The 25,614-nt window shown below is 36.3% G+C and overlaps 2 protein-coding genes across 13 annotated transcripts in view; both read right to left on the minus strand.

Annotated features, from left to right (window-relative positions):
- The window catches only part of SMIM11A (small integral membrane protein 11A), a 54,506-nt gene extending 48,064 nt beyond the window's left edge, over positions 1-6,442 (minus strand). For 8 of the 9 annotated variants that reach the window (XR_005553564.1, XR_005553553.1, XR_005553561.1 and 5 more), the window contains exons 1-2: positions 4,539-6,442; positions 232-346 (exon numbers count right to left, since the gene is read on the minus strand). Coding sequence is in view for 1 of the 9 variants with exons in the window: in XM_039318702.1 (XP_039174636.1) it covers positions 232-252 (21 nt within the window). In the remaining 8 variants the exon portion in view is untranslated. Of the gene's footprint in view, positions 1-231; positions 347-755; positions 2,472-4,538 lie in introns of those variants that run through there. The other variant, XR_005553567.1, reaches the window with a different exon arrangement.
- A 148-nt stretch (positions 6,443-6,590) lies between these two features.
- Positions 6,591-24,754, minus strand: KCNE2 (potassium voltage-gated channel subfamily E regulatory subunit 2). Of its 4 annotated transcripts, none has more exons than XM_039318639.1 (3): positions 16,427-16,488; positions 11,277-11,418; positions 6,591-8,147 (listed from the first exon to the last, which is right to left on the minus strand). In XM_039318639.1, the coding sequence occupies exon 3, from the start codon at positions 8,129-8,131 to the stop codon at positions 7,763-7,765; it is 369 nt and encodes a 122-aa protein (XP_039174573.1). In that variant the 5' UTR covers positions 8,132-8,147; positions 11,277-11,418; positions 16,427-16,488; the 3' UTR covers positions 6,591-7,762. The 4 variants fall into 4 exon arrangements, with proteins under 4 accessions (XP_039174573.1, XP_039174582.1, XP_039174592.1 ...); XM_039318648.1 differs by having other exon boundaries at positions 11,277-11,354; positions 16,427-16,480; XM_039318658.1 differs by lacking the exons at positions 11,277-11,418; positions 16,427-16,488 and adding an exon at positions 24,585-24,754.
- Positions 24,755-25,614: the final 860 nt, after the last annotated feature.

The following is a 25,614-nucleotide window of genomic DNA, read 5'->3' on the forward strand; positions in this document are numbered from 1 at the left end:
CATTGACTGAGATATGTTCTTGCACAGCCACAGCTAAGAAACAAGATAAAGAGTCCATAGGAAGAACCTGCTATAACCTTGCTACAAAACCATTAATTTATACAGTACAGACTGTAGTTTTCTAAATATATAGGCATCCATCTATAAATAAAATATACAGGTCTGTTTCTTCCAGACTCACTAAGAAATCATGAGACCAAAATTTAAGAGACAAATTAAAATTTCTCTCACCTTCCAATTCAGGAGCATCATTTTAATTCTGTATCACTGTAATCTTCAACTTAGGATGTGACAAAGAATGCGGGGCAAATATGTAAGAATGCAATATTTTTTTGTAAAAAACCACCTGGCGAAGGAAAAGAAGTGATATATTCAAAGAACCCATTTGACCCACAGAAAATAGAAAATTGCTAGGGGCAAGCTCATCTGCCAAAATAGCTCACTGATTTATTTCATCAAAATGATGAAATGGGATGGTGCTTGCATTATGATTGTCCAAAACTGCTTCTGTCATCGTCTCTGTCCCCTCTGAACACCATAGTGTCTAGATGCCTGTTAAAATGGTACAGAATCCCAGGGCACGGATTGCTTATTTCTCTCTGAAAACATATATCTGCCTGTAAATGAATTGAACCAGAAGATTCTAATGGCCATAAGGCAGTGGCAAAAATTTAGGAAGCTGCACTTCAGTTACACTTGCAACCACTAACTTGGCCAAAGGATAAACTATTCATCTTCCAAATTTGGTATATTACCTGCAAAGCTGTCCACAAACTGCTTGGAAGTCAACAACTGGGCTTCAGCTTACCCACCCAATTCTTAGCCAATAGCAATAGAAGCAATAGTTAAGATGAATTTAATGGGCTCTGGCAGTAAACAAGAGAATGAGAATTGCAATAATAAAAGATCCATGCTGGAGAATTGGAAAATCCTGTGTGTTAATAATGTGTGGCATAGAATAAAATATACAATAAAGAAAAAAAAACAGCAATTGAAAACTGAGCACTAATGGTAACATTTTCACTATTAAATTTAAGGACTTGCCCTGTTTATATTGTAGGTTCCATATTCCGTCCCCTATTTTCTGAAACCAAAAAACATTTTAATTCTTGACTGATTTTTTTTTTCCATTCTAGAGCAAAAATTCTGAAATGGGCATAGCAACGAGCAAACAAATTTTTTCTACATTGCTCAGTATTATTTTAAACAATCCTGATTTATCTGAATCAAAGCCCCTTCTGAAAATAAAATTCAAGAATTTATACCACCAATTTATACTTGAAATACATTAAGGAGTTCAAGAGAAGTTAATTCTAAACATACGATTAATATGTTACATATTTCAATGCAAGTTTATTCCAAAAACATTAATTTATATTTATTTCTAGTGATTTTTCTGTCAACTTCTAGGACTTTCTCCCAGTTCAAACAATTTCTCTTTATTTTTCACTTTAATTTATATGTCTCTGCCAAAGCCCTAGGTGGAAAGCCATTTATTTTTTAAAAAAATTAAAAATGCATCTGATAAGGTTCTCTAGTGATACAATAATAGAAGTATGATTTATTCATAAAGACTTCCCAGAATTATGTTCTTGATACCCTCAGAATCATGTAGACATATCAAGTTCCATATTTATCTTTTTCCCCCTAAATGGGTTGATATGAGATAATTATGTGAACATGGTTTGTTTTCTTATACTTGCAGTTTTTCCTAATAAAATAGCAAGATCTAATGCTATGCCAGGACTTTATGTTGTTTATTTATTTGGATGATTTATATTTCTGTTCACCTAACAAATGACTCCGAGAGACTTACATGCAGCTAAAAACAGAAAAATCAAGTAAACCAAAAGCAAAATACACAAATGCCACAATATAGCCAAGCCACAATATATTCCAGTGCAGTCATTTAAGAATGTGTTCAATCAATGTTTTGGCCCAAGGAGGCAGGAATCAGGTTTCCAAGATCTTATGAAAAACTAGCAGTGTCAGGGTCATCCAAATTAATTCACAAAGTCCCGTTAATGTAACAACCTGGATAGCATTCTGAATAATTGCTATTTATCTATAAACTAAAGCTATACGGTGCTTCAAATTTGATTTTCAAGAGATGTTTCAGAGTATATGGGTATGCAAACTTAACAGCTACCTACTACTATTTAAAGCACCCACATGCTTTCTGGGATATACATACAGAGAGCAGCTGTACAATTAAAAGAAAACAGGCTGTTGTTCAGTTGCAGTTACTATGTCTTTAAAAAAAATCTTTCTATTTAAGGCTTTCGGCTGAGACTTATAAACCAAAATGAAAACACTTCAGGCTGGAAGAAAGTACTGAAAATATATGTTCATTTTAATTAAAATCAAATTTAGTTTTACTTGTGGGTTCATTAGAGAATGACTTAGGTATGGCTGAGTGCAGCCTACATTAAAAATTTGTTCAGCTCTTGTTATTATGGATAAGACAAATAATCAAATGTTGAACTTTCCAAAATGTGAAGACCTTGATCTAAATTAGCCCATCATTGGGGCCTGGAATATAAGCCATCAGGATGGTAAATCTCCCATGAGATTCTAATAGGAAAAAAAAATGGCACAATGTGGATTGGATTATATTACTGTTATATGGAATCAGCTGACTGAACAATTGTACCCAATTAATATACTCCATGTCAAACTGTATAGAAACATCAAGTAGCTGTCAATGCTGCTAACATCGGATGCTCTTGCTTTGACAACAGATGAAAATGCAGCCATTTTCTCTATTGCATTTAGAATTAGTTGCTACTGGGAGGGGGAATAGGGATGAGAGTCCAGCTAGTCATAACAATAATAACTTAATCATGGAACCTAAGGACATTGGGCCCAGAGCTCATACTGTTTTGGCAGGCTGGAGAGCTGGGAGAAAGCCCACACTTCAAGCTAATTGGGGAATGTGATTTATGACAGTTTATTGGAGGAGGGAATTGCACTTTGTTACTTTGTATCCAGGGGAGGAGAATTTAGTTTCTGGTTTCAATTATATAATGCCAATACTTTGTTTCTCGAATAAAAGATTCTTTAAGGTAAACAATGCCTGGAAGTTCTTTTGAAGAGTTTCATCTATCAGAACCATGACATTAGCATATTGAAAGCTCCTTTTTTTTTTTTTTTGAGTCCTGTACTGTGCAACATATTCTTAAGAGACTTGGATGAATGGTTAGAAAATATAAAAATTTCAGATCACACAAAAATAGGGGGATAACAAACACCTAAGAGGCCAGTATCAAGATTCAGGAGGATTTTAATAAACTGGAACAATGGGCATAAGCTAGCAACTTGGGCATGCTGCTACCGGTACTATAGTGAATTTCTACCCTATGCAGGGAGCTGAACTTCCAAACCCTTCAATTCTATGGCTCTATGAAGTAATACTGCTATTTATAGCACAAGTTGTAGATACCGTTATAGGAGTTCTGGAGTGATATACATGTTTTAATATTCATGTTTGACTGTGTAGCTTGTTAGCTAGTTTAGCCCTATTGCCTTTTAATCCCTGTTTTTTTATTTTTTAAAGAATTTAGTTTAACTCTCACCCAATACTATGTGCAAATTTCCATATAAGGATGTAACATACTAAAGTGATCTGATCACTTAATTTAGCTATAGTACATATATTTGCCCTCATTGTTTGATATTCTCCATCCTGTTTTAATCTGCATAACAGTTCATTCTCTTGGATTTCCAAGACATCCAGAACCATAAACTAGTTATATGTGCTGAATTTTTAAGATGTGATCAGCTACTTTATGGTTCTGTGTGATTTTCAAATTAGATACTGTGCATGTTCACGCTAAAAACCCAATGTGATTAACTCATTTGTTACTAGGCACAACTTAGACTGCGAGAATGTAAATATTTTAATCCAGATTAATCGGTAATACAAAATGCAAAGTTTCATTGTAAAATTGACATTTATTTCCTAAGAATTCCATAACATAAACAGAATTGAAGTCCTAAGCACATTTTCAGTATAATTTTCTATATTCAGAAATATAGTCTATTGATTCCTTTACTCCTCCCAAAACTTTAACCACACCACTATGAAACATGAGATAAACGCTAGTTATTTCCGGAGAAAACTACATGGCCTGGTCCGGCTTGCAATATACTTCACTATCTTTCTACAACGATGATTCGAAAAACGGTTAAACCTATGCAAGTCGAAAACAAAGATAACTTCCCTTATGTTAACTGATAACTTCCCCTGCCTAGTCTGTATTGTGCAACTGAATTCCACGCATGCTGGTTCAAACTACGTGCTTTGGTGTTCAACAAAGTTAACTCCAAATGCAGATTTACTGCTATAAGATTCTGAATTGCAAAGAATTTACAAGAATTTACAAATCATTGCTCTTACTGCAATGTAAAGGTTAAAAAAAATGAAACATAAGGTCCACAGCACCGTCCCTTTTATGGTATGCTTTTTGTTTAAATCAGCCTTTCTGATAAATTAGTCTAACAACGCTGCGTAATTTGTTATGCAAAAGCTACAGTACCTTAACAGCGAGGAGCCATTAAACACAGGAAACTACTAGAGCCTACGACTCCCAGAACTCTTGCTGCTAAGGCATCCAATACGTCAGCAAAGGGGGGGTTAACCCTTTCGATATTACTACGAAGGAAATGAGATTTACTATTCGAATCATGACTAAAAAAAGAAAAGGCTCCCCCTTTTACTACCACCGGTATTGAAGGCAGAAGCACGTTCTCTCCTCTCTTAACAGAATAACAGAACAGAATAACAGAGTTGGAAGGGACTTTGTAGATCATCTAGTCCAACTCCCTGCTCAAGCAAGAGACCCTGTAGTGCCATTTTTGTCAAGTGGCTGTTCAGTCTCTTCTTGAAAGCCCCCAATGATGAAGCACCCGCAATTTCTGAAGGCAAGCTGTTTCATTGGTTGATTGTTCTCACGTCAGAAAATTTCTCATTTCTAGGTTGCATCTTTCCTTGATCTGTTTCCATCCATTGTTCCTTATCTGGCCTTCGGGTGCTTTGGAAAAGCTGGGCTGCTAAATTATGAAACAGGGCAGCATGGAACTCTTTTATTGAGACATAGGTTGCTAAATCATTTATTTCAACAACAAGGTTTTTAATATTTGGCATGACTCATTCAGAGACCTTTCATCACCTAACTTTTTTTTTAAATTATCATCATTCATTGCTCAATGAGTTTCTGTTAAGCTGAATAAGCAAACAAATCACCTGACAAGATGGCAATGGTATTCTCTAAGGATACTGTGTTGAATATGTACACAGATATGCATTATTTATTTGATAAATTAAAAAAAAATAACATGGGTTTTGCTAAAAATAAGGTAATTTTAAAATCAGACGGGCATGATCTGAGGTTGTAAAAAAAACATTGTGCCATGTTCTTATGGCACAATACGGTTAAGGTAAAAGTAGATTTTAAGAATCATTATATCAGAAGTGCCATATTGGGAATAGATCTAAATCCAAATTGTGCTTAAATTGTCTTTAGGGGTCTCAACACATGAAGCATTTTACAGGAAAGAAACAATAAGTAAAAGATGGTTATCTTACTGAGAATTGTTGGAACAGGAACATGGAGAATATGAGATGAAGAGAGGACTACTGCAGAGGGGTTTAGTTTACAACTAGACAATCCACGACTCCTTGGGTCATCGTTTCAGAGATATTTCTTTACTAGATTCCTCAGTACTTTCAGCAGTGACAGAACTTCTAATGTACTGCCTTCAGTGGGAAAGTTAGGATACAATGAGAAAATGTATCTGTCTTGAAAATGGCACATTGAACTTTTTAGCACAAACTTTTCAGCACAGGAAATGTTTTGTGACATTTGCATTATATCATAAATTGTTTTATGATAATTTTATATCATAAAAGTGGTATAAAACTTATTCACTATACTTTATTTCATTTGTTTCTTTTCTAACAGTTGTATTTTTTATCTTGTCAACCTTTTTTAAAAAATGAAAATGCTGAAAATATTCAGTTATCTAAAAGTAATTGCATTTTGGATTAATGTATCCATATGCAAAAGTGGGAGGATCACAGAAAAGCCTTGGTAGTGGTCAACATTTGCACTGTTCATATTGATCAAATATGGTGCTTATTAGAGCATGATGTTACATCCTTGTACCCCGAGCACTAGCAATTCCAGGAGTGCAAAGACTTTTCCAGGTTTTGGTTCCCCACAATCAGGTCACTGAAGTTGGCTTATGGTGTTTGGTAAAAGGTAATTAATTTACAGGCTGAATGTAAATGTATATTCATTTACAGACTAAATATACATTTAAATTCAGGTACAGGCTGAGTATGGAGGGAGATTCAGAACATTAGCACTTCAAAAAATGTTTGTTCAGTCATTAAATCCTAAAGTTGTTTCCAGAACTTGAATATAATATTGTCTGCCACACCCCAGAAGTAGAATTCAAATTGCTTCCTTTTTTCTTTCTTTCAACTGAGAAATTGTATTAATTAATTAATCAAAGTGTAATTAATCAAGTGTAATCAAAGTGTAGACTACTGTAAGATAAGCTTCCAAACAAAAAGCTCTACTATATATAATGATAATCTTTATACAATTGAAGTATCAGATAAGAATCATGTAACAACTACAACTCACAGTGTTAATGGATTCTAAATGATAGAATGTCCATACAGTCATAAAAGAACTGTGATTTTAGGTTACATATAAAAAAAGAACTTTCAGTTATTCTATTAATAAGTTCCTTAGTAAATATGGAATCTATTGATTCATCTTCCCATGTTATTCATCTGATTCACAAAAGAAGCAGCTGATACCCATTTCATAAAAACAGTAAAGATAAAGGTTTCCCCTTTTTCCCCAGTTGATTCTGACTCTAAGAGGTGATGCCCACCTTCATTCCCTAGCAAGGGAGTCAGCATTCTCCAAAGATATTTCTGTAGTCATGTGACCAGCATGATTATAAGCAGAGGTACATGGAATGCTGTTATCGTTCCACTATTGCATTGGTAAGCTTTTGAACTGCTAGGTTGTCAGGAAATGGGGGGCAAGAACAGAAACATACCCCATCATGCGCTGCTTGGGTCTCAAACTGCCAACCTTTTAGTCTACAGACCCAGAGATAATTATTGCAGCTTTCTTTTCTCTTCCTAGGTGGCAGATTCCAGGGGTTTTACTGAGCAGGAAGGATCCAGTTATAGCTTCATGAAGCAGGACAGTGTTGGAGGTAATAGAGTTTTGGTCCTCTGTCTTCTTCCATTGGCTGGGTAGTTGAAGGACACATACCAAAACAGCGTGGTGGTGGTGGTGGTGAAGGCTGAAAATCTCTCTAAAAAGAATACCATGATGTTCGGGTGGAATTATCCATTTTCTTCAACAAAGCAGTCAATGTATTTTTATAATTTGTTATAATTTCCTTCAAGGATCTTAATTTAATCCCTCAATCCTGTAAAAATTCTGGAATTTCAGAATGTAAACTAGCTTCCCTGATTTAACCCACTTTGTAAATTCTTGAACTGATGAAGATGTCTAGAAAGCTTTGCTTTGATTAGAGCGTATGCATAGTTGTTAGTGCTCTGCCTATAGATATTAAATCTTTAATATTTAACTTAATCTGATATCCTATAGTTATGTATAGAATATAAGTTCTGGCACACTGTATATTGAAGCCACTAAATTGGGGACTAACCCCTCATCTCAATTCTTCAGTACTTCTTCATTCAGGTTTTTTTTTTTTTTTTTAGTGATTATGGACTACCTTTGCCCTTGGCTCCACAATTTTCATGAACAATGGATTTAAGATCATCTTGGAAAAGAATCTGGTTTTTTAGCTTTTCGCTCCAATCATCCACAATGTACTGATGATAAGGGTCATTGGAATGCTCTTGTCTCTTTGATTTCACTGTGCTTATTAAGATTGCCACAATAATAAAAGAGAAGATGCCAATCATTACCATAAGATACAAAATTACATAATCTAAATTTTCAGCATCAACTTTTTCTTGCAAGGCATCTTGTTCCATAGTGGTATTTCTACGCCAGTTGTTCATATAGTCAATGAAAATCTTCTTGAAAGCCTCTTCCAGAGAATGAGTGAAGTTTTGCAAAGCCGCCATATTTCAGTTAACTAACCTTAAAAACAAAAATATGTGTCAGTCATCTACATATGATAGAATTCATAAGAATTCACAGTTATAATCAGAGAGGAATATATGGCATTTGTCTATAAAACATCATGCTTATTAGAAATTTTTGGAAATATAGACTCAGTACAGCATGTTGAGCAAAGCTAGAAAACACAGAAAAACCTGTATATGCAGCTACATTTTTCTGAACAGAAATAAAGGACATGCTTGAAACATTTGCATTTTAAATTCAGAATACCATGGATCAACCATCATTAGAAATACATTTTTATACCCAGAAACAGACCTTTTAGAGAGCTGCAGCAGAATAACCGTGACTCAGTGCAGCTCATGATTGGAAAACAAACAGTGAGTACCTGGCTTGACATTAAAATGGCCTTGAAGTTAATTTATTATATTTGCAAAACTTCATTGCAGGGCCAACTTTAACATTATTGTAAACATTGTAACCAAATGAAGTTTAACGTTTTTAGAAAATTAAAAAAGACTTTGAAAGATTACAGGCTTTAAGGATTAGATTTCAAGGCTGTTACGATATATTTTTCCTGCATAAACAATAGGTTTTTTATTATTTTTTTAACAATGAAAAACAATTATTGCTAGAATCTTTATAACTCATCTATTTATCAAGTATTGCCAAGAAACTTTGTTCTTCATAAAACCTATATATTCTATAATTGAATTATACCAATACATTTTAACTTATAATTTTATTGTAGTAAAACAACATATTGATGATCAACATCTCCAGCCCTTTGCTGGTCACCAAGAAGTGGCACATAGCTAGAATATCTGACTAGACACTTAAAAATATCATAAGAGTGCTTTGAGTCACAAAAGTATCAATTTATATTACATATAAGAAGACAAATAACTTCACATTTTTTTAAACAAGTTTTTTATAGATCTTATGTTAGAACTTTAGAAATAATACATTTCTTAATGAGCAGAAGTGATGAAAACATCTAAAACTAAACTCAAGTTATTTGTGTAAGCTTTAAAAATTAACTGGGTGCATAATAATAATAATAATAATAATAATAATAATAATAATAATAATAATAATAATAATAATAATAAAGTTGGAAGGGATCTTGGAGGTCATCTAGTCCAACCCCCTGCTTTTTAGCTTTTAAAATTACTAATGGTTTATATTTTATTTTTCTTACACTGGTCTATGACTGTGATAAAGATTTTAAAAAATCTAAACAAAAATGCATTGAAGTATTTGGATAAACCTAAGTCATAAAGGAAAAAATAAAATAGGATTTCACTCACAGTAGATTCAGTCATCATAAAGTTAACACAGAAAAGAACAATATACAATAGAGAGGTCTCCAGCACAAACATATTTTACATTTTAACTTTTACATTTTAAAGTTTAGATGAATAAACATAAGTTTAGATGAATAAACATTGTGCAAATCTGTAAGTCTTTCACAATATTTTGCATTCTAAGGATATAACTATATCCCATGTGGACCCTGGAGGCAGTCTAAGAAAATAAAAATTATTAGTGGCTATAGCATATTGCTTTATTTAAAAATGAGGTAATTTGTCCATTTAAAAGACAAAAGTAAGGAAGGGGCGAAATATACAGCATTCTTATTGTTCCAAGGGGAATCTGTAGATCAACTTTCTCTGTTAGTTTTCTAATAAACAGACTTTTTATGATATGGCACATAGCAGCCTTTTTGTGACTATGTCCATATGTTCCTAAAATTCAGATATACCTACCAACTTAGAAAAATTGGATTAGGGTTATAATAAGATTGTAAGATTATGGATGAATGGATGGATGGATGGACGGAGAAATTACATGGATGAAACATTTGCTGCTGATGTATTGCAGATAGAAGTTTATTTAATTGATGCAGCAAGGTAGAATAAAGGCTATGAATTATTTTCTGATCCATATCTTAATTTAGCCATTGAAAGGTCTTAAGCAAGTTGAATTCATACATTAACCCATGGCTCGATTTACCTTACCAGATAGTGGTCTGATTCATCCATAGCATTTAGCCATAAGCTATTATTTACAAACCACAATGACTGGGTTGACACATGTTGTCAGAATCAAATTGCAGTATACCTTAACGCAATGTGTGAACTCAATCTCATAGCCCTATCCACAATTTATAATTAGGTTACCTGATTTTGCCGTATTCATTAGGTAAAGTATATTTTTAAAGAACTTATGGATAGCATTTGACAGATTTCCTTTCCAAGTTTATCGCTCATCCTATTTGGAAAGAATTTTAGTTTGTATATATCATAATCATATAGATGAATAAAACACACCCTTTGTGAGCACTTTGGGAGTGTTTGTGATCTCTAAAATAGTTTGTGGGAACTTGTCTGTACCAGCTATAATGTAAGTGTAATGAAGGATCCTTGCTTTACCAATTGGTACCTTTTGAAAATGGTGTAGCTAGTTTTTGTACCAGCCATATCCATGCAAAACCACTCTCTGAGAATGGAAAGTATAATAAATAATTCACTCTGGTTGTCTATATAGTATATGGCATATTCTGCTGGCAATTTTGTATGGGTCATAGACTGTCACTTAATCCTTGACATAGATGAGTTATTCTATCTGCACAATTAAAAAGCAAAGAAGGAACCTAGTGATGTTTGTGTGTCCTGTAGTTTGCCCTTGAAAATGTTGTCTAATCTAATTGTAATTTAAAAGCCTTAAAAGCTCTTATTGAATATCTTGTTCCCTTCCCCAACCTTCATTTCACTTTGCCATTTATATTTCAGTTGTCGAACCTTATTATATCTCTTCTATTAAATAGCTGAATGCCAGTAACACATTTCATAAATAGGGTTAAAGTGACATGTAGTCTCATTCAAATGGAAATCAGTGGAGCTGAAGACCATAATGAATAAATTTTCAGTTGAAATATATGAATGACATTGGCTTAAGTATGAAGGAAATAAGTCTAACTCATTAAATTCTTTGCTTAAGCATTTTATGTATTCTGGTTTCCTCAAAATTTTGCTTAGTTTCTTATCCATCCTGACTCAGTATACTATTTTTTTTTTTGCTTAATTTCAAATTAAAGTTAACAAATTATTTAAGGAAAATTAGTTATTGTTATCAAAGACTTACCTCTTCTGGATATCTGTATAAAAAATTCTCAGTAGCAAAGAACGTGTATTAATACTCTTGTGATATTCTTGAGGAGAACTAGGAAACCATCAAGCAGAAGAATCCATCTTATTCTATGAATAATTGCTTCATTGTAATCTGTCTTTAAAGTAGATGCATTTGTACATTTAATCTCACTAGAAAGTTAAATATTGGCTTACTCAACAAGTAACCTTGATACTTGGCAAGGACATGAAATACTTTTGGTCTTGTAAATTATTGGAATATAAAAATTTAAAGTTGCAGTCATGTTTTTACACCCAGCTGTAAAATTAGACAATATCTCTATTGAAGTTGTAATAACATGGCTTAAAACTGAAATTGTAACTTTCAGTGGGAAGGGAATAACTTTAAAAATAAAACAGAAGGGTAGTCACATTTATAAGCTTTTTCTTTAGAAGTATTTTTTACACTAAGCTTCTAAAACTCTGTTTTCTCAACCCACTGTTTTTAGACAAATAGGTGAACTCCCATCCAATAGAGTTATGGAACATAGTACATGTTTTTAAAAACGTGAAATTTTCTGGACAGGATATGCCCATCAAATTCCAATTTGTTTCCAGGCAGTTGCAAAACTTTAAATCAGTTGGGAAACTTTCGTGGTACTGATTTACTTCTCTCTTTTTCAAATGGGGTTTTATTCAATAGAGTGGGGAAAACAAAATGAGATTTGTCAAGGGTACTCAATTCAAAGGTATTTTGCCTTTTCTGTTTTAATACATTTTCTCTACAAGAAAATTACAGAAGATGAAGTGGAGGACTGCAAACCTCTGGACCTCTCATAAGAGTAAGTGAATACAGGAAGTCCTCAACTTACAACAGTTCATTTCATGACCATTTGAATTTAGATGGAACGTGTTAGTGTTCCTGATTATGATTTTCTGGGAATCTAATTTGGAGAAAAACCCTCAGCCTTGTAAATATTGCAGAGCCAGTGGTTTGAAAAATATGGCTTTGGACATATCTTGTGATCTGAGAGTTAAAGATAGGACCTCACAGGCTTTTGAAGCTCTAAGCTTGTCCTTGGCTTCTTAAATACTAGAAACCATATTCCATCAGATAATTAGGTTTGGGAGGAAAGCTTCATTTTATTTAATTGAATTGGGGGGGGGGGGAGGACTCATATTATTATAGGAAGAGTGGTGCAAGCTCTTCAGCTTCTTCTGAGAGAAAATCTTAAAGTCAGAAGAGATTTATTTATTTATTTATTTATTTATGAGACTTATATACCGCTTTAAGTGCAAGCACTCTCTAAGCGGTGTACACCAGTAAGCAATGTATATATATATATGTGTATATATATATATATATATATATATATATATATATATATATATATATATATATATATATATATATATATATGTTTTCTGAGGTTTTCGCGGGTGTTTGTATGTAGGTCTTTGGTTGTTCGGGTTTTCTCCCGCGTAAAATTGGAAGTGTCTTGGCGACGTTTCGACGAAGTCCCATTCGTCATCTTCAGGCTGGTGTTTTCAGCTTCGTGCTTCGAGCAGCAATGTGTGGTCTTAGCTGTTTCTTCCTTTTAACTGCCAGTGGGGGTATGAACTGATTGGGTGGGAGCTTGGCTGTGTTCTGATTGGGTGGAGGTGTGTTCTGATTGGTTAGGGGCGTGGCTGTGCTCTGATTGGCTGGGGAGTTGGCTGTGCTCTGATTGGCTGGGGGAGTGTTCTGTTTGGTTGTGCTCAGGTTAGTCTGAGTTGCAGAGGGGTTTAAGATTTTGGGCTGCCTTGCTATTTTTTGGCTTCGCGTTTGTGGTCGTGCCTCATTTTCATGGAGGGTGTCAGTTTGCTTCGTGTATGGATTGGAGGGCTTTAAAGTGGCTAATGATAAAAATCGGATCACAAACCCAAACTCTGGCTCAGATACGTAGACGACACCTTCATAATCTGGCCACATGGGAAAGAAAAACTGGACAACTTCCTCACACACCTCAACAGCCTACACCCCAAAATACAGTTCACCATGGAAACAGAAGCTAACAACCAACTTCCCTTCCTGGATGTCTTAGTCTACAAGAAATCCAATGGCTCCCTAGGACACACCATCTACCAGAAGAAAACACACACAAACCGCTATCTGCACGCTCTCTCACACCACCACCCAGCACAGATCAACTCTGTAGCCAAGACACTCATCTCCAGAACAAAACGCTTAGCTGACGAACAACACCTAAAAACCGAACTACACACTCTCACCAATGTACTAACATCCAATGGATTCCAAAGAAATAAGATTACAAACCTAATCCAAAAAGAAACCCCCACTAAAATCCAAGACAAAGAACAAGAAAACGGCAAAGCCCTCCTCCCATACATAAAAGGCACCACAGACAGAATCAGTAAGATCCTCCATAAACACAACATCAAAACAGCATTCTGCACAAACAGAAAAATATCCACCATCCTTAGAAACCCCAAAGATAAAATTGAATTAGAAAATCAAGGAGTATACGAAATCCCATGCACCACTTGTCCCACCACATACATCGGACAAACCAACAGAAGAATAAGTGCACGCATTGAAGAACATAAGAACTCAGTCAAAAAAGAGGAACCAACATCTTCCCTGGTCCAACACCTTAAAGCCACAGGACATGAAATTGACTTTAAAAATACCAGAACCATTGCCAAAAGTGAACATTTTAATAACAGAATAATCAGAGAAGCCATCGAGATAGAAAAACGCCCACACAGCATGAACAAGCGAGATGATACCTCCCGCCTACCAGCCATTTGGAAACCCGCCCTTATTGACAAACGACTCCCTAACACAAAAAATGATACCAGACCCACACTCACAAAAACCACACAGGATGTCACCACCACACATCCACGCAAAAAGCAAACCCAAAGCCACACCGATGATGAGGCACGACCACAAACCAGAAGCCAGACCAGAGCTGCATCATTAGCCACTTTAAAGCCCTCCAATCCATACACGAAGCAAACTGACACCCTCCATGAAAATGAGGCACGACCACAAACGCGAAGCCAAAAAATAGCAAGGCAGCCCAAAATCTTAAACCCCTCTGCAACTCAGACTAACCTGAGCACAACCAAACAGAACACTCCCCCAGCCAATCAGAGCACAGCCAACCCCCCAGCCAATCAGAGCACAGCCACGCCCCTAACCAATCAGAACACACCTCCACCCAATCAGAACACAGCCAAGCTCCCACCCAATCAGTTCATACCCCCACTGGCAGTTAAAAGGAAGAAACAGCTAAGACCACACATTGCTGCTCGAAGCACGAAGCTGAAAACACCAGCCTGAAGATGACGAATGGGACTTCGTCGAAACGTCGCCAAGACACTTCCAATTTTACGCGGGAGAAAACCCGAACAACCAAAGACCTACATATATATATATATATAATATATATATATATATATATATATATATATATAATATAATATTTTCTGAGGTTTTCGCGGGTATTTGTATGTAGGTCTTTGGTTGTTCGGGTTTTCTCCCGCGTAAAATTGGAAGTGTCTTGGCGACATTTCGACGAAGTCCCATTCGTCATCTTCAGGCTGGTGCTTTCAGCTTCGTGCCTCGAGCAGCAATGTGTGGTCTTAGCTGTTTCTTCCTTTTAACTGCCAGTGGGGGTATGAACTTAGTCTACAAGAAATCCAATGGCTCCCTAGGACACACCATCTACCAGAAGAAAACACACACAAACCGCTATCTGCACGCTCTCTCACACCACCACCCAGCACAGATCAACTCTGTAGCCAAGACACTCATCTCCAGAACAAAACGCTTAGCTGACGAACAACACCTAAAACCCGAACTACACACTCTCACCAATGTACTAACATCCAATGGATTCCATAGAAATAAGATTACAAACCTAATCCAAAAAGAAACCCCCACTAAAATCCAAGACAAAGAACAAGAAAACGGCAAAGCCATCCTCCCATACATAAAAGGCATCACAGACAGAATCAGTAAGATCCTCCATAAACACAACATCAAAACAGCATTCTGCACAAACAGAAAAATATCCACCATCCTTAGAAACCCCAAAGATAAAATTGAATTAGAAAATCAAGGAGTATACGAAATCCCATGCACCACTTGTCCCACCACATACATCGGACAAACCAACAGAAGAATAAGTGCACGCATTGAAGAACATAAGAACTCAGTCAAAAAAGAGGAACCAACATCTTCCCTGGTCCAACACCTTAAAGCCACAGGACATGAAATTGACTTTAAAAATACCAGAACCATTGCCAAAAGTGAACATTTTAATAACAGAATAATCAGAGAAGCCATCGAGATAGAAAAACGCCCACACAGCATGAACAAGCGAGATGATACCTCCCGCCTACCAGCCATTTGGAAACCCGCCCTTATTGACAAACGACTCCCTAACACAAAAAATGATACCAGACCCACACTCACAAAAACCACACAGGATGTCACCACCACACATCCACGCAAAAAACAAACCCAAAGCCACACTGACTATGAGGCACGACCACAAACCAGAAGCCAGACCACAGCTGCATCATTAGCCACTTTAAACCCCCCCAATCCATACATGAAGCAAACTGACACCCTCCATGAAGAGGAAGCACGACCACGAACGCGAAGCCAAGGAATGGCAGGGCAGCCCAAAATCTTGAATCCCTCTGCAACTCAGACTAACCTGAGCACAACCAAACAGAACACTCCCCCAGCCAATCAGAGCACAGCCAACCCCCCAGCCAATCAGAGCACAGCCAACCCCCCAGCCAATCAGAGCACAGCCAAGCCCCTAACCAATCAGAACACACCTCCACCCAATCAGAACACAGCCAAGCTCCCACCCAATCAGTTCATACCCCCACTGGCAGTTAAAAGGAAGAAACAGCTAAGACCACACATTGCTGCTCGAAGCACGAAGCTGAAAACACCAGCCTGAAGATGACGAATGGGACTTCGTCGAAACGTCGCCAAGACACTTCCAATTTTACGTGGGAGAAAACCCGAACAACCAAAGACCTACATATATATATATATATATATATATATATATATATATATATATATATATATATATTTACATTGCCCCCAACAATCTGGGTCCTCATTTTACCTACCTCGGAAGGATGGAAGGCTGAGTCAACCTTGAGCCGGTGAGATTTGAACCGCTGACCTGCTGAACACAGTCAGCTAAAGTGGCCTGCAGTACTGCACTCTAACTGCTGCGCCACCTCGGCTCTTAATCTGCAAGTAAGGGGGGAGAGAACAATAAAATGAAGGTGTCCATAATTGTTACATTAAAAGGTGCAACAGTATTTTAATAACACTTTTTAAAATAAACTGCAGCCATCCTGTTGATTTCAGTAACATTTGCTTACAACAATTCAAAGCTTGGCAGTATTTTGTATATTCTCACTGAAGGTCACTTTCACTTAAGAGCCACCACTTTCACTTGATATCTTGCACACTTTCACATATCTTAATTAGCAGGCTTATATTTCACAATTAAGAAAGGTGCATTATTAAGCCTTTCTTTAGATATCATACTGCCCCACCCCATCATACGCCATGCAGACCTTTTGGAAAGAAGTAATCAGAGCTGTTTCAGAGGGCCTTTAATAGTTTGTTTATTTTCAATAACCTTGTATGACTGGTGGTTAAAGACATGGTCCAATACTCTTCAGAACATTTGAAGTATTATTCAAATTGGTATTCCAGGCTACTAATTTATATATTTTTACTTACTTGTTAGAATTCTTTTAGGAGCATAAGGCATTTTACAAACTGGATGTTCTTCTGCAGCCTTCCTCTCTCAATTTCCCCCCATAATAACAACAGTGTGAGATAGGTTGGGCTGAGAGAAAGTGACTAGGACAAAGTTTTCCAATAAAGCTTTGATGGGGAAAGGTGGATCTGAACCTGGATTTGCCCTTTGCCAGTCAGTGCCAACCACCTACTGCTCTTGGGCACCATGCAAATACGGTACTTTTCATGTGAGGAAATATCTCACCAGAAGATTTATCATCTTAAATAAGCTTTCTGGTTGTAAGTGTTTATTGACCATAGTTGTGACTTTACAACCTTATTAAAACTTCTGGCTCTTAAAAGCCTATCTGCTTTCAAAAGAGAGAAATATCATTCCAGCGTGAAGGTTCTAGTGTTCCATAACAAACAATGCTACATTCAACATTTATTTTATTCTAAATTCTGTCATATTTCCATTTCCTTAGGTTTGTTGGTTTCTTACCCACATTAAGATAACTCATACAGGTATACGATGTATGCTTGGGGTATGTATTCTTTGAAAATGATTCCAAAGAGGTGCCTTGTAATTGTTGGGAGGTTGTTTTGGCTGTGGTACATTTGAAACCATTGCAAAAATGGTGGCTCATTTCCTCACAGAGAGAGCCACATTCCATCCTTTGTCTTGGTTTCTGAACATTAAGCAAAATGCTACTCCAAGGCTTTGCCTGCTCTTTCTCCCTCAATAATGTAAAGGAAACAGATGGGTAAAATTGACTTAGTTTTGTCAGTTTCCCCTTTGTTTCCAGCAGAGGAGCAGCATGAAATGGCTTTTGCTCCCATGTCATGTCAGCAGAAGTGAAGACAAACCTGTCTTACCTTCAGACGACTTCCAAACGTTTGGACAGTGAACATGATAGTGGTAGACTATGTAGGCTTGAGTTATCTTGTTGCTATTGCTAAATAGTTAGAATTTAGGACTACATTAAATTAACTAATGGTATGATTTAAAACCTGTACTGACTTAAATATCTAGCATGGTTTCCATATTCTATTCAGTGAATCCCATGTTAACAAGTCAGTAGGAGGGGCTACTAAGTTCATCACAGGATATCCTGGCTACGTGCCAGCAGTTTGGAATATCTTTGACTGAGATAAGCATGGGTTCACCGAAGGACAGACACGGTCTTAATTCACGCTAGAAGTTGATGTGAAGGAATTAATGATTTTACCTACAAAGATGAATCAAATATGTAACATTTATTTATTTATTTATGAGACTTATATACCGCTTTAAGTGCAAGCACTCTCTAAGCGGTGTACACCAGTAAGCAATGTATGTATATATTTACATTGCCTCCAACAATCTGGGTCCTCATTTTACCTACCCCGGAAGGATGGAAGGCTGAGTCAACCTTGAGCCGGTGAGATTTGAACCGCTGACCTGCTGAACAGAGTCAGCTAAAGTGGCCTGCAGTACTGCACTCTAACTGCTGCGCCACCTCACGTGAGTTCTACCAGTATTCCTGAATAAATATTTGTTTTATAATCATCTTTGCTGAGTTATCTGTCTGGCCTTGAATTACAAAGCATCTTGATTCAGGTTCCAGAACACATGATATACTTCCATATAGATTCATTGCATTAAGACTATGAGGAAACTTCCACATGTAGAAATCTACAGTTTAAAAGCAGCTTTGCCTTTTTGTTTTGTTTTGTTTTTATTTTTTTGTTTGGCAGCAAACACTAGAAGTTTACTTTCAAAGAACAGATGATTTAGCGGTTCCCAATCAGAAACATCAGGTGGAAAATGGTGAAAAGGAGAAAATATGGTCTGTGGCAAAGCCATAGGCATCACTTTCTAACTACAGTAATGACAAAATAACAAAATGATGTTGTAACACATCTCCATCTGTTCATACTTGCATTATGGCATTGCATGCAAATATATAGGGGTGGAATTTACTTACCAAAAGCCATGGAAACAGCCTTTAATAAATGTGTAATAAAGGCTTTCCCTGATTACATCTCCCTTTTTCTCTAGCCAATATACACAATGATAGGAATGGCTTGGGATGATGTAATCCAAATATTTGGACAACATAACCTGAAATGTTGCTGGTGTTATCAGGAATAACAATTGTAGTCAAGCTCAGTAGAATGATCTGAACGAGCCGTGTCACACTTTTAAGATATGAGAGCCTGTTCCTGTTACAGTTCTTGATATTTTCAATAACCTTGACTTGGAATGTCCTTATACTTGTCTTTACCTTGGTAAATCTTAGCAGAGAGAATAGAAGCAAACTCAGGAGGTCACCAGAAAATGGGGAAGCTACCAAGTTTCTGTGGTGACAGTAAGAGAAAGCAAAGCAACACACGATGCCTGTCACACTGCCCCTCCCCAATTTTCACAACTGTCATTGTTTCTGCCAACATCCAGCCAAAGCCATAGTACAGTTACATCCGAGGCATGTACAATGGTCTAGATGCACGTCAGAAGCAAGAATATTGCTTCAGAATACTGTAGTGCAGATTAAAGTATCTATAAATTTTGTGACAATACAATATATGTATGTATGTATGTATGTATGTATGTATGTATGTATGTATGTATGTATGTATAAATACTGAATCAGAAACTGCCCCGAGGTTTACAACAGAGGGCCTATATCCAGTTTCGTAGAGTGGTGATAATTGTTATTAAGTCACATTCTAGATAAGTTGCAGAAACATGGGTGGACTATCTGTACATTTCATAGAAATGCAAGTAATATGTCACAACATACATACATTTATATATTTATTTTTTATTTATTTTATTTACTACATTTATTGGCCACCGATCTTACCATAGGGTAACTTTAGGCGGCTTGCAATATTAAAAAGATGAAACTATATAAATAAAATCCTACAAACATATAAATATACAAAATACAATACCTAAAGGATGGGAAGGGAGGGAGTAGGATGAGTGGGGAGGGTAGGAACAATTTATGAAGCCATGATTGGGAGTAGGAGGGCAAATTTTTAAAATCCTTTCCATGCCAGCTATTTTTCAACTCAAAATTGTCATGGTGGCAATTTTAGGTGTTTATTAGACCCTGTGCAGAGGAAAAAGAAGCAGTTTCAACTGATAGAAGGTATTTGTTTTGAATATGTATTAGAGGAAATTTCTCTGTTCTTGGCTGTAATAATTGCTTTGATAACTTTTCTGAAAAACAGAATGCACCCAAGGTATATATAAGTGCAGCTAGCCTGCTGGCCCTGCCAAAATCAGAGTCTATATACAAATAATTTTAATTGATGTAAGGCAACAGCAGTGAGGAAATTTGGCACAGTGGGGGTAGACTTGAGGGGGAGAAGAAGGCTTAGCAGCAGTCTGCCAATTGCTCTCCTGTGCCTGGTGCTGGCTTGCCTGCAGATGGCAGAAACTCATCCTGGAACCTTCGACATGTAAAGCAAATGAGCCACAGGGAGTAGACTAAAAATCAGAGTCAAGACATAATGTGAAGAATCATACTTATTTCCTACCTAGAACATGAATATATAGACCAAAGTAGTTACAAATCTTTAAATGCATATATTGCTTTTGCACTATAAACTAGAAAACGCCAGGAAAAAGTCCTAGAATCTGTTCATAATACTATGGCTGAACTTGAGGAAATATGAAATAATAGTGCTGGACTTCAGCATATCCAGGCTGCCTTGCCTTTTCCACCAAAACAGTCAGCTCTAAACATCTCCATCTCTGTTCAGATGAAAGCACTTCAGAGAGTAGAGAGTTTGCAAAGAAGCCAAATCCTGTATATTTCTCATCCGTAGTTTCTAGCACGTTAATCTATTTTTGCATTTCCTTCTCTCATAGGCTGCCCATATGTATAAATACGTGCTTGAGAGTCTTCCACAAGGCCAGAGTTTTGGTCCCTGTCTCCATCAGCAAAAAGAAAAGCACTGCTCTTTAGCAGCTGGGGTTAACCCAACCTGAGTACTGTACTTAAACAGAAATATATGATATAAAATACAGCCAGCCTTCTGAAACTCTTTCTTCATGCTTACCTGCTCATTATTTATTTTGATCCTAACAAATCTGTTTGTCCAAATCTATTTTTTACAGGTAGGTATAATTTGTGAAGCTATTTTAAAAGCAAACATTGGGTTCCGAACATAAATCAGAATTAAAATTTTTAAACAAAAGAAATACCCGTTAGTTGAATTTTGATCCCTGAATTTGAGATTTTACCCTTTTAAATTGTTTAAACAATAAGCATGGTATGACTTAATTAACATTCAGCAACAAAAACTTTATTTTTAAAGCCCTTCATAATTTGAAGCTTCCCTTCCCTTGATGTGTTCAAACAGAGGTTGCTTTTATTTGGATTTTTGCACTGAACAGGGGATTGGACTTCATAGCCAAATGGTTCCTTCCAATTCAGTGATTGTTCAGTGCTTAAGATTAATACTATTAAAATTCGTAACCATAAAGAAAGAGGGAAAGCATTTTTATTTTGGGAAAAATACCACCAAAAACTTATATTTCTGCAGCTTTACAGAAAAATCTCCCATTTTATTTTCTAATAATCATTCTGCAATTCTGGGCCAATTGAACATGCACTTGTAAACTTGTAGTACCTCTTAGCACCTACTTTTTGCTTCTCAGTAGCATTGCTTCCTACTTGCAATTACCACCATCTTTTGCTTTTAGAAGGAGCACAGTTTCCACTATTTATACTGCATCTTTCTTTAAGTAAGATTGTACCTCCTATCTATCTTGCATAGGAGAGTGTTCTCATTAACCGGTCATAATGTCTGCCACCCATAATTCCAGGGGGAAGTTTTAATACTACTACACATTCATGTGTACCCTTCTTTGTATAGGCAATTTACAAAGCATTTCATGTTTTTCTGTGATGTCCTTTATACCAAGTCAGCGGCTCTGAAATAGTAACATCTTGATAGCCAGGGTTTAGAAGAATGCTTTTTTCTTGCTTTAAGATAAGTCTATAGAAATATCTGAGAGCTGCCAAGTGTTATTTGACTATAATTGCCATAAAAGCTCTGGATTTAAAGCTAGAAATGCCTACAAGTGGATTTATCACTGCAGATTTATAGCTGTTTATCCATGAGGCATCATTTGTTTTTTTACTGGCTATTTCCTGTTTGAATTTTATTTGATTGTACTGTGCTGATATCTTTGACTGTTGAGGTGTTTGAACTTGAATAAACTAGCTAAATAAACTAACCCTCCCTCTCCACCCTTGATACCACCTTGTCCAAAATGAAGTACTTTTTTTTTCAAAATATATTTTATGTCTATTTTATGAAGAGGCAAGAAATATTCTGTACTGAGATCTGGCAATTTTTTATTTATAGACCTAAGAAAAATAAAGACTGTTTGATATCATTTCAGAAGAGGTTGTTGGAAGTAGAATACAGGTAGTCCTCGACTTACGACCATAATTTAGCCAAAAATTTCTGTTGCTAAGCGAGACATTTTTAAGTGACTTACAACCTTTCTTGCCACAGTTGTTAAGTGTATCACTTTAATTGTTAATAACACAGTTATTAAGTGAATTTCCCATTCACTTAGCTTGTCAGAAGGTTGAAAAAGGTGATCCTGTGACCTAGGGATACTGCAACTATCATAAACAACCAGCAACCGAATTTTGATCACGTGACCCTGCAGGTGCTGCAAGGGTTGTAAGTGTGAAAATTGGTCATAAGTCACTTTTTTCAATGCTGTTATAACTTTGAATGGCCACTAGATGAACTGTTGTAAGTCAAGGACCACCTGTAGTCTAGCTCTGTATACATATCTTTAATCTGCTTTGGATGATCAAACAAATACTAGCTGAACTGAATTTTTTTTTTAAAAAACCATCAAAACATGGACAAGCAACTTGCAATAGGTAAATGCGTACCCTTTTATAGTATCTACTTAGTTTAATATCTAAGAGATATTAAATTTTTGAATACCATATATTCCGGCGTATAAGACGACCCTGACTTCGGCACCGAGTCACATGCCTAGAAAGTCATTTTATACGCCGGAAACTACCATTATTTCCAGTGTATAAGATGACTCGGTGTATAAGACGACCCCTGACTTCAGCGCCGATTTCAACGCTTTCAAAAGTTGTCTTATATGCCGGAAAGTATGGTAAGTATAATTTCAGCACATCTTTGAAATCAGCTTGGAATATTTAGGCCTTTTCTTGGTCAGAGTTCATTTAGAAAGGATGTGCTAGATGGGTGGCTATTTAAAAAAAAATGAATGGAACGCAAACTAGGCTAAAACCTTACAGAGTTGTTTATTCTAACCATATTATTCTTTATGTTGTGTGGCTTCCTTTGCTATTGGAAACAAGAATTGGAGAGGTAGTTACCATTTCCAAAATGACCACAGTGTGTCCTCAGAGTGCTATAGTGTATTGTTAAACAGTCCAATGAAATGATTTTTCTAATCAAAGGCTAGAAATGAGGCAGAAATTTGTGTGGTTCATAATTTAATATGAAACAACCAACTTGCATTTTTTTAAAAAAAATCAATAAAAAATATTGGAATACAGGTCTCCTGCTGCTTTTGAACTTTTTCTGAAATTGAAACGCAATATTCCAGTGAAGATACTTTATAAAAACTGGCTAAACAAAAACATGTATATATTACAACAAATGTACACAAATAGGCATATATTTTAGAAAAAATATACTGCATTAATTTTTAGACAGTTATACTAAGAAAAATCATAATTAGTTTGGCGAGAATCACTCTAGATCTTTAACATTTAAAATTCTCTTTTTGTCTCTTCCTAGATTTTGTCCATACTAATATTAGCAAGTAGCTATGACTTTTAATTAAATATAATTTATTACATTTAGTTGCTATCCAATTCCAAACAATTCTGATTATTGATCTATTGATCAATTATATTTTATTATTTATTTATTAATCACATTTCTACAGCTACCCATCTCACTAAAAGAAATCAACATACTCAGTTATTTTTTATATTAGGTTTATATGCTGACTTTCACTCAGGAGCTCAAAGTGGCAATTATGGCTTACTGGGAATCAGTGGTAGACAGCTGAACAAGTTTGCACAGACAAAGCCTAAAACATTTAGTTTTATTTCTACCAACTCCAATTAAGTAATCACAACTAGCAGGATTAAGAAAGATCTAGGAGAATCCACATCTCTGTGGGTGAATAAGGAAATTAAGAAAACTAATTCTTTAACTCCCTCTCTCCCTTCCCCAAAACGACAATTGATTTGGATCTCATACATCTCAGCCACATTACTAGCATGAAAAAAAGATTCTTTAAACTCCTCTGTACAATGTGGAAATCAGTAGAAGTCTTTGCAGTCATCCCCTTATCCTATAAACCTTAGTAGAAACATCCCATATGAGAGTGAAACAAACCCCCCAGAAGTCACATGCTTCTAGAGAAAAAAAACTTAAACTGCCTAAGAGCCTAAGACATTTTAGTATATAATTAAGCAGCATACGGTTGCACTACAGTAGCAAAACTCTTACTTAGCTTGCCTTGAGCCTTAGTTCTTTGGATGTCCTTGAGAGTAAAGCAGTAGCTAGGTACTGCTTGAAAGCAGCTCAAATTTTGAATCGTAATGCTGCAAAACTGCTGTAAAACAGCATTGGCTTGAACATTCTGTTCAAGAACATCTCTGTAGCTTTTGAAATGAAACAAGGATGTCCTTTCTTTGGGCCTTTCCCCATTGTGGAACTGAAGCGCTCCCTATTTGTCCCCTTCTCACTTGTATCCAACCTGCATTGCTTCAGTTTCAAGTTACTGTAGTTACCTGGTTTCCCCCTGTTTGGAACGTGGCTCAAGATCCCAAAACAAACAAAGTCCAGCAACAAGTTTTATTTAAAAAGAAGCATTTGCAAAGGGTTGGTGAATGAAGCACACGTAGGAGTCCAGCCACACCTTAAAGAGCTGTTTGACACATTTTTATATCCTACCCCCGACGCAGATTCCCCCCTCCCCTATCGCTCTCAATGCCCCTTCCCTAATCATCCGATAAACTAATCCAGACCGCCTAAAACCATTATCCCCTCCCATGTTCCAGGAAGTCTCTTTGTGCACATCTTATCTATCACCATCTAATTTTCTGTTAACAAAGCTCGGTTCCTATAGTTATTTCTATATTTCCTATGCTTGCAGTTTCAGTTAGCCAGCAACTTCTGCTTTTCTTATTTGTATATAGTTAACTTGTCTGAGTTTATGACTTTCAGGTGGCTTCTCCTACAGACCTTTAGATTCATTAGAAATTTATGATTAATAATCTACTCCTGTTACTCCCAACGGAAGGTGCAGTGGTTCACACCAGTTCGGCAGAATCGGTAGCTAATTTTTTTCTTGCCCAGGCCCAGAACGTACTCTCGGAAGCAGCATCCACACAGAGAACCGGTTGTTCACATATTTGAATCCCACCACTGGGAAGGTGATAAAAACATCACACACCTGGAAGCAGCCCTTGGTTAGTGTCAGAATAATTGGAAAGATGCTGTTTTATCACTTGTGCAGATTAGTGTTTGTTGTTGT

The sequence above is a fragment of the Crotalus tigris genome, unplaced genomic scaffold, assembly GCF_016545835.1.
Source record: "Crotalus tigris isolate CLP2741 ecotype Arizona unplaced genomic scaffold, ASM1654583v1 scf7180000017601.7605149639:7615979, whole genome shotgun sequence".
Classification (NCBI taxonomy): Eukaryota; Metazoa; Chordata; class Lepidosauria; order Squamata; family Viperidae; genus Crotalus; species Crotalus tigris.

Bases quoted from the DNA above. Each gene is read 5' to 3' on its own strand.
- KCNE2 (XM_039318658.1), bottom strand. From the start codon at position 8,131: ATGGCGGCTTTGCAAAACTTCACTCATTCTCTGGAAGAGGCTTTCAAG.